Source organism: Aegilops tauschii, chromosome 5 (assembly GCF_002575655.3).
Source record: "Aegilops tauschii subsp. strangulata cultivar AL8/78 chromosome 5, Aet v6.0, whole genome shotgun sequence".
In the NCBI taxonomy this organism is placed as follows: domain Eukaryota; kingdom Viridiplantae; phylum Streptophyta; class Magnoliopsida; order Poales; family Poaceae; genus Aegilops; species Aegilops tauschii.
Genome location: NC_053039.3, coordinates 345584989 through 345599923, shown reverse-complemented (window position 1 = coordinate 345599923; position 14935 = coordinate 345584989). Strand labels below are relative to the sequence as shown.

General features: G+C 45.0%; 2 protein-coding genes across 3 annotated transcripts; one reads left to right on the top strand and one right to left on the bottom strand.

Moving 5' to 3' along the window:
* The first annotated feature begins 1042 nt into the window (after window positions 1-1042).
* On the top strand, window positions 1043-5599 carry LOC109758758 (alanine aminotransferase 2). Its single transcript, XM_020317626.4, has 15 exons — window positions 1043-1244; window positions 1353-1403; window positions 1797-1847; window positions 1929-1994; window positions 2084-2145; window positions 2360-2438; window positions 2535-2639; window positions 2734-2844; window positions 3040-3177; window positions 3303-3377; window positions 3459-3579; window positions 3678-3832; window positions 4608-4682; window positions 4824-5027; window positions 5207-5599. The coding sequence occupies exons 1-15, from the start codon at window positions 1194-1196 to the stop codon at window positions 5345-5347; spliced, it is 1485 nt and encodes a 494-aa protein (XP_020173215.1). The 5' UTR covers window positions 1043-1193; the 3' UTR covers window positions 5348-5599.
* A 146-nt stretch (window positions 5600-5745) lies between these two features.
* Window positions 5746-12770, bottom strand: LOC109758759 (AT-rich interactive domain-containing protein 4). Of its 2 annotated transcripts, none has more exons than XM_020317627.4 (16): window positions 11567-12770; window positions 11233-11469; window positions 10956-11144; window positions 10437-10490; window positions 10153-10241; window positions 9807-10062; window positions 9649-9705; window positions 8857-8888; window positions 8355-8490; window positions 8109-8279; window positions 7256-7855; window positions 7024-7161; window positions 6819-6917; window positions 6404-6504; window positions 6227-6317; window positions 5746-6153 (listed from the first exon to the last, which is right to left on the bottom strand). In XM_020317627.4, the coding sequence occupies exons 2-16, from the start codon at window positions 11401-11403 to the stop codon at window positions 6016-6018; spliced, it is 2322 nt and encodes a 773-aa protein (XP_020173216.1). In that variant the 5' UTR covers window positions 11404-11469; window positions 11567-12770; the 3' UTR covers window positions 5746-6015. The 2 variants fall into 2 exon arrangements, with proteins under 2 accessions (XP_020173216.1, XP_040246326.1); XM_040390392.3 differs by having other exon boundaries at window positions 9786-10062; window positions 11567-12713.
* Window positions 12771-14935: the final 2165 nt, after the last annotated feature.

Below are 14935 nucleotides of genomic sequence, written 5' to 3'. Positions count from 1 at the left end.
TCCTACGGAACTACGACATCGGTGTCATTGAAAAGACTTCGGGAGGTTTTATTTCTTGATCCGGTGGATGACTTCAGTTGTAGACACAAATTATGAACAACGACTTGACGCAGAGGGATGGTTGTGGAGTGACGGCGGTCCAATTGTAGATGTTGGGATTGCGGAAAAGCGGTGGCGGCAGCACTGTTACTTCGATGTGCTACAAGCACCCCGTCTCGAGCTCCGAGGCAAAAGCCTAGATTAGACCCGAGTGGTTATACCTGGCAATGGCGACGTTTTTTATGGCCTTACCTTGTTGGAGGTATTGCTCGGATATACTCAGACTGATTCTTCAGGGTGAAAACTTTGATTCTGGCCTTTGTGGTTGGATCCGGTGACGGCGGCACTTGAGTATTGCTCCGTCGTCCATGTGTTGTCTATGGTTGGTGCGTATATGGTCTCGGTTCTTGTTTGTTGATCGCTGATCTGATCACTTTGAGTTTTTTTTTTTTCTCGCCTATGCATAGCTTTTGGTCTTGTGAATTTGCTAGTTGTTGGTGTGTTTTCACATATGTGTGTTGGGTTGATCGTGTGCATCCTTGTTGTGCAGAGGCCAGGTGTGTGCTTATTGCGGTATGTATCCTCGCTTCGTTTTAAGCTAATAAAATCTATCATTCATCAAGAAAAGATGTACTTTCTTGTGGGTCGGGTCCGTAGCATAGCGCAGGCATAAAAAATATCAGGTTTTAAAATTTTGTTTACTATTTTTTTGAATTGTACTGTTCATACGAACGATGCATGTGAGTTGGAGACTATAGTTGGTGTGGATGAGTGGATCTTTGCACACACGCCCGTGAAGCGCCATACTACCACCGTCGCAATACTGCTTCGGAAAAGCATGGCAGCCGAGCCCCAGGTCGGACGGACGCGCGGCAGGGGCAGCTCTCTCGGCTTACTGTTGCTTTACACGCCGCCGAAGGCCCAGACTCAGAGGCTTGTTCCCACGCTGGACGTGGCAGCCGCGGCCTGCCAAGCAGTGCCCACCGCCACCGCCTAAGCTCCTCCGTACCCCTTGACCCGGGCTCTGCCACCCAGCACAGCACAATCACTCACTCTCTGCATCCTCCCCTCCCCTCTCCTCTGCGCCACCTTAGCCAAGCTCTCCTCCTTCCTTCCCCGCCTGCGTTCTCTCCTCGCCGGCGCCGCCCCGCGCCATGTCGTACAACAAGACGGCGTCCATCACCGCGGAGACCATAAACCCCAAGGTACCGTACCGTACCGTACCTGACGGACGCCTCCTCATCCGGTGCTTGCCCCTTCTTCACCTACGCCAAACCTGATTCTCCATGTTTTTCTTCCTTCCTCGCTCACAGGTGAAGATCTTCGACTACGAGCCCTGCGGAGAGATCGCCAGGCACGCAGAGGTAACAGCAACAATGCTACCTGCACTCACCCCCGCCGTTCAACTGTCCATGTATGTATCAGTATGTATGTGTCGCAGTAGTCCAATCAGACTGTCAATCGACACAGTCAGTGGCAGTGGCTTACCCCTGACCTAGTAGTACCCGAGTGCACAACCTAACTAAAGAAATGACTTCTGTAAACTGAAACTAAGTAGTGCACAAGCCAACTAAAGAAATGACTTCTGTAAACTGAAACCAAGTGCTAGGCTGCATTTTGCACTACAGCCAGTTCAGATGATGCATCCAACTTTGATCTTTGGTATCATCGGACATTCCTTGCCCGTAAATCTGAAAAAGCACTGGTTTGACTGTACAATTTTCCTTTCGGCATATGCCGGTTTTCGTGTTATCCAGAGGTTGGAGCAGGAGATGGAGAAGAGCCCAGGTTCTCGCCCTTTTCCAGAGGTGCGTCTTTGTTTACATACATATATATGTTCAATCCTGGCCAAAAACACTAATCGATGATGATGAGTTGCTTCCTTGCAGATAACATACTGCAACCTTGGGAACCCCCAGGCTCTCGGCCAGCGACCCATAACCTTCTTCCGTGAGGTTACAACCCATAATCACACTCTTCAAAAAAATAATCTGGGAGGCATTAATTGCTACCTTATGCCTCAAATATCATCATCTGCCTTCAGGTTCTTTCCCTGTGCGACAATCCAGCTCTCCTGCGCAGGGATGAAACTCGTATGTTATTCAGGTTTGTTGGGCTTGAATAATACTGTACTACTAGCTCAAAGTCTGTTTACCCATCTCTCACAATTTTCTGTTCAAAAGAAAAGCAAAGTCTTCAGCCATTGATGCGTTTGCTTTCAGTTCTAGCAGAAAAGTTGGTAGTAGTATCAAGTACCATCTCTCTGTGACGATTTAATTCGTCGAAACCTGACAGATATTGTTTCAACCTGCTATTACAGCCCATGTGCCATAAATAGAGCGCGGAAGATTATTGAGTCCATGCCTGGCAGAAACTCTGGTGCATATACTAACAGTCAGGTATTACATTTGATGTTGTCGTCTTGTCCGACGATGAATAATATTTTCCCATGCTATTCTGCACCACGTTGTTGTGAACTCCTGTAACATGATCAGGGAATCAGAAGTTTGCGCGAAGCAGTCGCAAGTGGAATCGCTGCAAGAGATGGTTTTCCATCAAGACCAGAAGACATCTTTCTGACAGATGGAGCGAGTTCAGCCGTAATACTCTACATTCAACAGCTCCATCACATCAATGCACTTCGTCTATCTCGACATGCTAAATTGGGCTGCATTTTTCATTTCTTCCTTCCAGATTAATTTGAGTATGCAGATACTCATTAGGTCCCAAGAAGATGGTGTTTTATGCCCTTTACCTGAATATCCGTTATACTCGGCGTCCATTATACTTCATGGTGGGACTATGGTATGGTGCTAGCTTTATGAAATAATTGATCGGCGGCCGCAATTCTTCAGTACTTAATTTGTTCATTGCATCTCAAACCTATAGATCAGATTCCTGACATTTTTTCTTATAAAGTGTAAAATGGCAGTGCTTGTAAAAGGTCTGCTCATTTTATTACATGCAAGAAATGACCAAGTTACTGACTTTGGTTTGTAGGTACCATACAATCTTAGTGAGGACGGTGATTGGGGGCTTGAGATCTTCGAAGTAAAGAGGTGCTTGGAGGAGGCACGCATCGCAGGTTTGACTGTTCGGGCTATGGTGATCATAAACCCCGGAAATCCGACGGGACAGGTATGCAAACAGATATTTATGTACCTTGCAATACCATAAATGTGAATGGGATAAAACAAAAAATATATATCTAGAAGGTTCCCTAAAATACTGCTGAAACTCAACATCTGCAAGCTCTGCTGTAGGTACTGTCTGTCACCAACCAGGAGGAGATAGTAGAATTTTGTCGGAAAGAAGGTTTGGTTATGCTTGCTGATGAGGTTTGCACTTGGTGAGCTGCAGTAGTTTTGTGACGCGGACGCGTGTGTAGACATCCTACATTTGTATAAATGTATTTACAGGTATACCAAGATAACGTCTATGTGGAAGATAGGAAATTCCATTCTTTCAAGAAAGTAGCCAGATCACTTGGGTATGACGAGAATGACATCTCCATAGTGTCATTTCACTCGGTCTCGATGGGTAAACCGTTGTTCATCAGAAACATAGTTCATAGCCTCTGGAAAATAAGCCTTAGAGCAGGGACTAATGGTTATTTTTTCATCATCTGAACTTGACAGGGTTCTCTGGAGAATGTGGCAGAAGGGGAGGCTACATGGAGATATGTGGTTTTGGAGATGATGTTATGGATGAGATTCGCAAAGTGGCTTCCGTGACTCTTTGCCCCAACATAGGTGGTCAAATTCTTACTAGCCTTGCTATGGATCCACCGAAGGTTCGTTCGTCCTGCCTTTCTTGTGTTTGTTATAATGTATTTTAATTACTACAACCTCCGTCCCAAATTACTTGTCTTAGATTTGTCTAGATACGGATGTATCTAGACAAATCTAAGACACGTAATTCAGGACGGAGGGAGTATATCTTATCTTATCCTGAAAGCATTGTAAAGCTGCCATCCTTTATCGGTAATGCTAGCTGGTGAACATTTGCTGGGAAGGAACTCCCAGTGAACGCCCTGGCAGTCGTTTGATCAAGACCAAACGATGACAGTTTTTTGAAAGAATTGTCTTTTCTAGGAAGGAATTGTCATACTAGTCTGAAGAAATTGCTGCCCCCCCCCCCCCCCCCCCCCCCTATTAACTAAAATTGCCATGGAAATCGTTCACAAATGCCATCCTCCCAGCGAACCTTCGCTAGCTGTTGAAGTCCTTACATGACAGTACTCAAAAGAATTCAAAAAGATTATAATTATTTTCAGCAAAAAAATTCCTTATTGACTTTTGCTGCAAGTTTCTTGGGCCGTTTTTATTAGGTTATTATTAATGTCATTATTCCCACCATTCGCATACTTGTAATCAAAATTGATTTGATGCAGCTTTGATGAGATTTTCGTTCTGGTTTTTAGATGAGAGGTTTTTGTGTCCTCTGCAATATTAGTTGCCCCTTAACCCGTGCTGCCTCAATTTTCTCACAAAATAGACAACCCTCCACCTAGAAAAGAATAGATATGCACGTGTTTGTTTTTACCAAACTCATCTTGATATTTGCAGCTGGGTGATGGTTGTTTTGAGAATTTTATGGCTGAAAAGGAAGACATCCGTTTATCTCTCGCCAAGCGCGCCAAGGTATCCTCCTCCTACATACGCACTGCCTCCTTTTCAAAAAAAAAAATCAGAGGAATGATGATATGACTCAGTGAGACGCAAGTCTTGCATACCTTGTACTAATAAAATACCATGTGGCTGGCCCTCATGTGGCCTTCACAGACCTTGGCGAGCGCATTCAGCAGCCTGGAGGGAATGACCTGTAACAGAGTAGAAGGTGCGATCTACGCCTTCCCACGGATCCACCTCCCTGCAGCGGCGATCAAAGCCGCCAAGGCCGAGGGCATGTCTCCAGACTTGTTCTACGCGTGCCGCCTTCTCGACGCCACTGGGATTGCCGTCGTCCCTGGCTCTGGATTCCACCAGGTCAGTCCTTTTTTGTTTTATTTATTTATCAGGACTGCATCTGGAAGGAAAAAAAAGAGGGTGTTGTCTAGTACTTGAAGTTGTTTCCATGCACATGTATATGTTGCAAGATGTTGTTAGTTGCCTGACTGTGGTGGCCTTTGATCTTGTTTCAAACGACTTCCATGGACGCAACAAAGGTGTCTGGGCGAAACAAGGCCACCGGGACATGGCATATCCGGTGCACGATCCTCCCCGGCGAGGACAAGATCAAGGTAATGATCCCGCGCCTCAAGGAGTTCCACGAGTCCTTCATGAACGAGTTCCGTGACCGAAGCTGATGCGCATCTTCAGCTACACAAGCCACAGGCCGGTCAGAGACCCGAAGGCGGTGTGATCTTCACTACCCTACCCTGTAAATTAAGCCTGTGTTGTACTGCCAATAAATAAACTTTCACTACCCTGTAAATTAAGCCTGTGTTGTACTACCAATAAATAAACTTTGGCAGCGGTGTGTTCGTCCTTCCCTGTAAATTAAGCCTGTGTTGATGTAATACACTTTGGCTCTGCAAAGTGCAAACCTGGTACATGTACCTGCCTGTCTCATTGCCGCGATCATAGTGCAACGAAACTGGCAGTTCAATGTACACTGATTCTGCACCTCAATTCACAACATCCAGCATTCAGAGGATCCGAATTCCGAGACGACTGGAGCGAGCAAAGGACAACACAAGCAGTCTGGTGGCTGGAACCGGGGATGCAGATTAACTTATATCAACAGGTGCTTACACTGAATCTGGCCAACTACTGCAGTAAGTAGCCTCCCTGTGTTGTCGGTTGTTACATGCTATAAAAGACTTGAGCTCCTACACTGAACCAAATTAATGGGATAATACAGATCAACACTACAAGCCTCCCCCCTCTATCAGGCCTATACCCTACCACCGACGCATTACCCCGAAACCTAGGGCAGAGAGGCGAAAAAAGGAAAAGCAAGAAAAGAAGAGGATTAAACATTCCGTGATACAGGCAGCACGGTATTCGCAAACCCGTTGGCTACTCTCTGGGGCGGAGGAGGCTTCTTCTTGTAATTTGCTATACTACAATGGGGGCAGATGTACTCCAAGCCATCTGTCTTCGCATAATCCTGCAAGGAAGAAGACCGATCGTGAGACGAGTTATCATGGAGAGGGGGTGGGGATTAGAAGACAAGTTTTTACCTTGAAAGTGCCCAGCCCTTGCCGTCTATCACAACCGAAATGAGCCCATTCGCCGCATAAACCACAGTTCACCCAATCTCCAGGAGCGCTACTGAAATTATTATGTACAAAGATGGTGTTAGGTTTCAGTGACAAACTTGAAATCCAAAGCAAACATAATGGCAGAAAGGATCGGACCTGTGACAAAGCAAACAGCATTCCCCATCCACGTCATCATGTGATAGCTCATATTCCAGCAAGTAAGTCTCGTAGTGTCTTTTCAGTGTGTTCCCGACACCCTAAATATACAGGCAAGTGCAAAATTAGAACACGTTCAGCATTTCACTCGACCAGCAGCAGTAAAGCTAACTTGCTATGAAGGGAGCCAATGGAAGTGATCATGAAATTTCAGAGAAAGATTGAAGGTAGTAATTAATTGTTATCATGGAGAACAGATCAAAACTAAGTAAGCACATGCTCAAAATCGAAATGGAAAAATACTTCTAGAAATGGCCGACACCCAGATTGTTCCCTTGTTCTTCAGCATTGATAGCTAAAAGATGTAACAAAATTCAATAATTCTATCCAAGCGAAGTGAATAGTGGATACTTACAGTCATTCTATTTGTTACGGTGTGGTTTCGCATCTTTGAAAAGACTTGACCCTTCCAGTTTATACCATTGCCCACATAAAAGCCACCCCTGGACACCACCTGAAAAAACAAAAACCTTTGTCAGGGAACAATGATTAACAAAATGCACATTTATTTGTACCTCTTTAATCATTAGAGTACACTGTAAGCAGAAGTGCAGAATTACCTCTTTGTACAAGTTATAGAGATCAAGGCGCTTTGCATTAAGGACTGCATCAGGAAATTCAGCTAGACCTCCATGAGGAACGAGTCGATGGTGGCCCCTCTGAATTAAAAATTGCATGACATCCTTCAGAAAGTCCTCCTGCAAAAGGTCAAAGAACAGACCCATTATTCTAGCTTGGTGTAGTAGTCTAGTATAGAGACATTTTGTCCTCATCAAGCTCAAAGAAACATACCTCAGAGCACACTTGGATAGGCAACCGATCACACCCATGTTTCTTCATGGGAAGAGGATTCAGCTGAATGATCGATTGAGCATGAGATGGCCCTGAAGTTGATTTCCTATGCGCTGCTGTAGAAGCAGGTGCTGAATTATGATGCTTAACGGGTGGAGCAACTGGCAAGTTTGGCTTGGCCTGACTAGTTTCGTGAATGTTAGCTTCAGGGAAACCCATAAAAGGATGCATTTGCTGCTGTCGAGAGTGAGGAATAGGCCTCATAGTTGCAGCCTTCAATTTTCCCTTGAAGGATGTCAGCGAGGAAGGCCCTTCAACTGGAGCTTTCCTGTCCTCTGAAGTTCCATTCACACCTAACAAATTTGATTTTGATTCTGAACCCGTCTTTGCTCTGTCCTTGGTAAGGGAGGCTGACCATCTTGGCAGATGAAAATATGGGCCACTTTCACCGGCTGAATCTTTCCGTTGACCGGTGCAGAAGAAAAGAAGGCGGTCTGCATCTTGCCTCTCGAATGAAGCAACAGGAGTAGCATTTACGCAGCCAACTCCAAGTGCAACTAGGCTCCTGTATGAGATTTCTGGTGCTAGATGCTTCAAAACCTAAATTCCAGAAAATAATGTTCAGTCATCGGATATAAACGAAAATTGATTCATATGTAAACAACTGAGGCGTGAGGCGTAAAAAAAGGTCATGAGGAATCCGCATAATAGGAGCATTAGAAGTAGCAAACTGAATCACATGCATAGACAATACGAATAGAAGTAACCAAGCGATGACAGATAATGCACACATCAGCCCAACATGGAATCCAAATTTGTTGCATATCTGTTGCATTCAATCTATTAAACCAACCTGTGCTGCCCACTTAGGAAGGGTCATCCAGACTTCAAAGGTAGAAGCACCACAAGCTGTGGACATAGAAGTGAAAGGCTCGGTCGATGAGAGCTTATCCTCGCTGTTCGGTAGAGCACGGACTAGCTGGCTCTTCTCGATGAGTTCATTTTTTATGTGGCTTTCTAGAAGCTGCAGACATGGTAAGCACCATATGAGTTTGTGTGGTCAAGTCAAGAAAGGTCTCAAGTATGGGCTAATCTGTACCTGGTCATCAAAACAAGTTTGTGCACTCCCAGAAACAAGAAGTGACACATGAGAAGAACTGCAAGTTGTCATATCGCAACGCATTGTAACCATTCCACGTGGTACAGACGCTGCTTCAAGAGGCGGTGGAGAAGCACTGCCACATATGAGAACACCTGATCAGTTTCTGCTTTACCCACAAAGAATCTTTGACGAAGATATGGCAGCAGAAAAAAAAAGTACAGATGAAAAGACTTCTTGCACAGGGTGACCCCAATATTTACAAAGAAACTAGTACACATGTACTTTTAGTTAGCAACTCTACCAACAAAGGCTCACTGGTTCATTTTAACAATAATCTACTTCTCCCCTCCCTCTCTCTCATTTAGTAAGAATAATAAGCAACAATAGTTAAGAGCTAGCTGAGAATACATAATGTATAGCAAATAAACTTGACTCAGCACTCTACAGGAAGGTTATCAGGTAAGAATTCTCAACCCCAACAGACAGAAAATCAACACACCTGATTCGGTTCTGAAGTTTACTCCCACGAATCTGTCCAAAACAGAATGAAACGTTACATAGAGCTATTAATAATACATATGAAAAGTATAGCGAAACAAACAGAATTACAGAAGTGGCACAAAGATTGATAGATAAGAGTTAGCTGAACAAATCCTGGAGCATCTAAGATTAGCACATTTGTTTTATTTGGTCCCTTGTTTTATTTGTGTATCCATGTATTTACCAACAAGTAGTAAAAGAAATAGCTAAATAGTACGGTGTTTTTGGATGTTGTCGATCATAACATCAAAATGTAATCTGGTTTTGCCGCTTCACATATAAGACAAAAGGATGCATCTTCTTACTAGTCTTGTTGTTTTGTGTACAAACTGAATGAACTCAAGCTGCGTATCTAGTATTTCATTTACGTGCAGTGTTTGGTGCCGCACATCATGATGGATTTTATTTGTATGTAGTCCTTGCTAGTAACCATTGTCCAGTGAGGAGTGTAGCTTCTTCTGGCTCTTGAAACTAGAGCATAAATGTTTTGAACAAGAGTGTAAATGTGATAACATCCATGTAATTGAGAAAACAGTTTTGACAAAATGTAACCTAGTCAAATCATACTTCTGTAAACAAGATTTCTTAGATTGTCAATGAAGGTTGTTGTTAGAATCGTAATACCACGTTTTTTTTTCCTTTAGCAAATAGTTGAACATTTGTTCCATGACTCAGAAATCATGTTTATTCCATACATAGAAGGACGTGGAGGATAAGAAGTATTGTTGAACTACAATGCTTTACTCCATACTTCGATATTTAGAAGAGCATTCAGACCATCTTCTAATGAGCCCAGCAAACAAGAGTCCTGCACAAGAATAGAGATGAAATTAAGACATAGTTGAATCGAGTAACAAACAATATGCAAGAGATGCGGATAATCCGTACGTCTAATATATCGAAGCTTACCAGCGCGCTTGGTACTCCGCAGAGAAGAAATTTCATGTTGATGTCATCATCATATATTTTTATAGCTGGGGGCACTTCAGAAGAAGAACCTTCTTCCTCAGCCATTTCATTCTCGGGAGTGACTACATTTACCTTTGGAGCATCCCCAAGTAGACGAGGGCCGAGTTTAACACTTTGAACATGGTTGTTTCTTACACAGTATAGTCGAAAGGATGCATGAGCAAGCTGAAAGGAATCCCATGTATGGCTCACCGAACTACATTCAAGCATAAACAGATTGTTACATGTCTTGTTACATGTCATTGACATATGATGCTAATGAAAGGTGAAAAGGGGATGGCAGTACCTTTGAACCACCGACAACAATGCATTGCGAAAATGGGATGCTGCATAAGATGAAAATGAATTTCTCCAGTATATTACATATGGAATACCCTGAAATGAAACAACCAACATTAATGATTTAGCAAATTACAATATTGTATAACTAAAATAAAGTGATTTTTTTTTGTGAAACTTAAGACGGGTTATTAGATACTTCTGTGTGCAACCTTTCCAACTACACTCAGAGAAATGGACAATGGGACTCTAGTTGCTTGGGCAAGATATTGCAAAGATTAATGTGTCTACCTTTGAGTGAACTGCTTGGGCAAGTTTTTCGCCAATAGGAACCTCCAGATAAACCTGTGTTACAACCAAGCCGCAGTGTTAACATCACCCACACACAGACAAAAAGAATCAAGAGAATCTGATACAGACTACAGTAGCACAAGGCAAAGAAAATCCAATGCAGTATGGAGAGGAAATCTGCCTGTGAAAACATAATAGCTAATATGTACATCATGCAATGAAATGGAGAAGACATTAGCTACCCTAGTGGCATGGGCAGTCTTAGATAAACTGTCTTATTGCAGTTACGGAACTAGAATCAACAACAACAACAACAACAAAGCCTGTCAGTCCCAAACAAGTTGGGATAGGCTAGTTATGGAACTAGAATGTTGACTCCAAAACATGTCAGCGAGTATCATGCAACTAGGAACTCAATTCCATCAACAGCTAACAGCACTGCAACTTGAACTTGCCGCCACCACTCAACCAAGGAATAAATAGCATTGCAGACAGTTGAGAGAAAATTTCTGCGCTTACAATCGTTGGGAACGGCGGGCTGATGAGACAGACAAACGACTGCGGGTCAGACATGTCGGCATCCCCCCAGACGAGCGAACCAATCTCCTCATCTTCCAGCTGCTGGCCTTGGATGTAGAAGAAGTTGGGTTGCACCAGCCGCTGCGCCTCGAGGAACTGCTCCGGCGTTGGATTGACCAGCGTGTGCACCTGCATCGAAAAGCCCCCTTCCATGTGAGCTACCAAGCAAAATCCTTCCATCCCCAGGCACAACAAGGTGAGGGCACTACTAACTGACCTCCAACCTCCCCGCGGAGCTGAGCTCAGGAAACGGATAGGACGGCCGCAGCCGCTTCGCCTCCGGCCCGGACCTGCCTGGCGGCGCACGCTGCTGCTGCTTATCGGCGTGCTTGCCGCAGAGCACCGCGAGTAGCACGCAGCTCCGTGACAAGCTCTGGATTTGCGACATGGCCGCAAGCAAAAACTCTCAGCAAGACCCAGAAATTCACCTCGGGGGGCGTCACTTCATGGAACCCTGCAACCGCGAAACACAAGGAGATCAGGCCACAAATCCCCCGAAAAATCCGACCAAATCTGAGGCACGAACCGTCAAATCGGCGCGAGAAACATACCAGGAGGCGGATTCTGGCGGCCGAATCGGGTGCGGGCGGGCGAAATCGAGAACGAGCGCCCCGGATCCGGGCGGGGAACGGCGGAGGGGGGAGGATTGGATTCGGGGGGCGCAAAGGAGGATAACGAAAGAGTAAAGCGTGGGGGAGAAGACGAAGACGAGGAGGGAGGAGCCCTAATGAGAATCGCGGAAATAGCTCCCCCTCTCTCTCACAGCGCAAAGGCAAATCCCACTCCTGGAACAATAAAAAAGAAGCGTACTACTTGTGGTGGTGGGGAATTGGACGCGAGCCCAACCCAGCAGCCGCTGCAGCCCCCGCCCATCCCGATCGAGCCCGCCCGCCCGCCCGATGAACGGATGAATCCAAGGAACCTCCAAGAAAGAAAGAAAGAAGCCGACCAAACTGGGACGAGAATCACGCGGGGATTCGCGGATTAGGCAGCGGCGGCCTGATTAGCAGCAACCACCAACCAGGAGAGCCTGCCTGCCAATAATAATTATCGCGGAGCCGCAAACAAAACAAACCGGAGGGGAGAACAGTAGGGTGAGGAGGGCGAGGCGTCCCCCGTCAAAGATTGGATTTTGACGGCTCGGGCGGGCAGTGGGGACTTTTTCTTTCTCTATCCCTTCCCTTCCCTTCCCTTTGGGATTGTTTTGTGCTTTGCTCGCGCATCTATCTTGCGCTTCCTCCGTCGATGATGATGCTGCGGCCGCCTGGTGCGTTGATGTTGTTGTTGTTGTTCTCTTGGCGCTTTTCGTTTTCGCTGCCGCCGCTGCCTCCTCATTACTGCTGGGGCGACGGAAAGGAAAAACAGAAAACTTAAAAGATTAGATTAGAATTAGACGGGATTTCGGGAATGGGATTGGGGAATTTCTGTCTTTCTTTTGTGTTTCCGGCTGCCCCGATCGGATGGATGCTGCTGCCTTTTGTTTTGGTTTTGGTCCTGGTCTTGGTCTTGGTAGGGTAGAGGCAGTCGTATGTATTTGATCGCCATCGGATCGGGGTGGAGTCTGTGCTGGAGGCGTGGTGCAGCGTACGATGGGACTCCTCGATCGGCTGCTGGACGTTGGGTTCGTGCTTGCGTGGTTGTTCGTGGCGTGGGGAGGAGAGGACCCGTTTGATCCGTTTCGCCCAATGTCCGTCCCGGACGATGGAGCGAGAGAGCGGGCGGGCAGGGCTCACGTGTGCTGCTCTCTGTTTCTGCGCACTGTGTGGGTCCCATCCTAGGAGAAGGTTGTGGTTTGTCTCCTGACTGGCACATACATCAGGTGGGCCCACTATTAGCCCATGTGCTCTTCTGAAGTTTTGCATGTCTTATTTTCTGTACAAAGTCTCTACTTCTTATAAAAAAACGAGTTGATAACGATGGTGTGCTTAACTAGGGTAATTTTGCAAAACAATACCCGCACCTCTCTCCATATTTGCAGATAAGGCCTTCCCTTGTTCATCCTTATCTCCCACAACCTCATTGTTGAGCAATTAAAAAAGGAAGCCTCTGGAACAATCTGGCATGATGGCCGCTGCCGACGTCGTCCATCCCTATGTCTCCGCTCAGTCTGACCACCAACCACCACCACGTCCCACTCCTCCTCACCTTATCTCTCCTCTTTCTCGTCTCCCCCACTCCGCTCAGGCTGAGGTGTTGGGACACAGACGGCGCCGTCGACGTGCTTACGGAGGTCAGTGTCGGAGAGGATCTGCATCAACGGTGTACGTGCTGAGTTATATAAACCTGCCGATGTCGTTAGTTTTTAGTCTTTTACACATGTGATTACTCCTGCATGGGTCAATCACAACAGATGTTTTGTAAAATAAATGCATCTTGGTGTTCCATGCAATGCACAGGCATCTTGCTAGTTTGTAAAAAAATGTGTGGATTTTGTAAAAATTATCCAATTTCGTTGGAAAAATTCTGCAAAAAACAAAATGCTTTGTCGGACAAAATATGATGTGGATATTAGTCACTTTGTGTCTCGTGTTTTTTTCGGAATTCACACTGGCTATTGCATTTTATCTTTCTCTTTTGCATTTATGGCAGTTTGCATATATGATTGCCCATTCGTAGTCAAATTCGAGTATGCGGTGTGCTTGGTAGATATACTAAAATTATTAACCCGTGAGTTCTCCTAAGGCACCGTTTGGACATACACATTGGAGGGCTTGGTTGCATTGGTTCCAAATGCCAGGTATCCCAGGACATTGTATCGAGTTTCAAGGCCATTTTTGTTGTTTGGTTGTATAAAACATTGGTAGTTTGAATGAAACAAGCACCAGCCCAACTTATGTTTGGATGTAAAAAGTTTTGAATTGTTGCATCACTGAATTCTTCTTCTTTTCCCTCTCCCGGTTATCCGCACTGCTCGGCTTTTCCCCTTAGTTGTTCACTCTCACCCCGTCACCCCTACGCCAACAGCAAAAAGCAGTGATGGTTGGCAGCGCCGAGAGGAGAATTTGGGAGTGGCGGCGGAGTCAAGCGAGATCAGCAGTATCGCCTCCGGAAGGGAGTAGCAATAGCGATGACGCTTAGACAAAGCAGCTACTACAGTTGTAGCGTGAAGAGGTCCTGAGCTCTCCTCTTCCCTGTGTTTCTCTCTCCCTTAGACTAGTCACAGTGGAGAGTAACTTACACTAGTAACATACACGCTATCCTAGACTATGTTATTACCTTCATAGTGGGTAGTAACATATGTGTAGTGTCATGCAAAGCTTCATTTATTAGGTTATAGACTTATTTTGTCTTTGTATGTGTGATGTTACTCATAGAATGAGTAACTAGCTAAGTTACTCAATTTACCTCTCTCCTCATTAACTCATTGCGCCCAGTACTGGAATTACTATAATTCACTGGAATGTGATAAAATTCTGAAAATTTTACACATGACTGGTATACAAAATGCCCACGTTGTCTTAATTTGTCAGATTTCTTGGAGTTACAGAAGTATAGTTTTTGTTCATATCATTACACACTATTCTGTTTTAAACATATTCTGTTTTCTATTGCATAGTGTGCTTGTTTTAATGATGTTATGGATTATATTGGGGGTATAAGTCATGGAGAAGTTAGAATACAATAGGTATTATGCAAGATTAATTGGTTTGTCATAGTACCTAAAGTTTATGATTTGTCTATTATACTAACGTATCTCACGAGGTTTCTGTTGAGTTTTGTGTGCTGAAGTTTTCAAGTTTTGGGTGAGATCACGATGGATGAAGGAATAAGGAGCGGCAAGAACCTAAGATCGGGGATGCCCAAGGCACCCCAAGGTAATATTCAAGGAAGACCCCAGCATCTAAGCTTGGGGATGCCCCGGATGGCATCCCCTCTTTCGTCCACAATTCATCGGTATGTTACTTGGAGCTATATTTTTA

Coding starts and splice junctions, on each gene's coding strand:
- LOC109758758 (XM_020317626.4), top strand. CDS start 1,194: ATGTCGTACAACAAGACGGCGTCCATCACCGCGGAGACCATAAACCCC. Junction 1,245..1,352: donor CGGAGACCATAAACCCCAAG/GTACCGTACCGT, acceptor CCTCGCTCACAG/GTGAAGATCTTCGACTACGA. Junction 1,848..1,928: donor GTTCTCGCCCTTTTCCAGAG/GTGCGTCTTTGT, acceptor GCTTCCTTGCAG/ATAACATACTGCAACCTTGG.
- LOC109758759 (XM_040390392.3), bottom strand. CDS start 11,403: ATGTCGCAAATCCAGAGCTTGTCACGGAGCTGCGTGCTACTCGCGGTG. Junction 7,856..8,108: donor TTCCTAAGTGGGCAGCACAG/GTTGGTTTAATA, acceptor TCTGGAATTTAG/GTTTTGAAGCATCTAGCACC. Junction 6,154..6,226: donor AAGGGCTGGGCACTTTCAAG/GTAAAAACTTGT, acceptor TCTTCCTTGCAG/GATTATGCGAAGACAGATGG.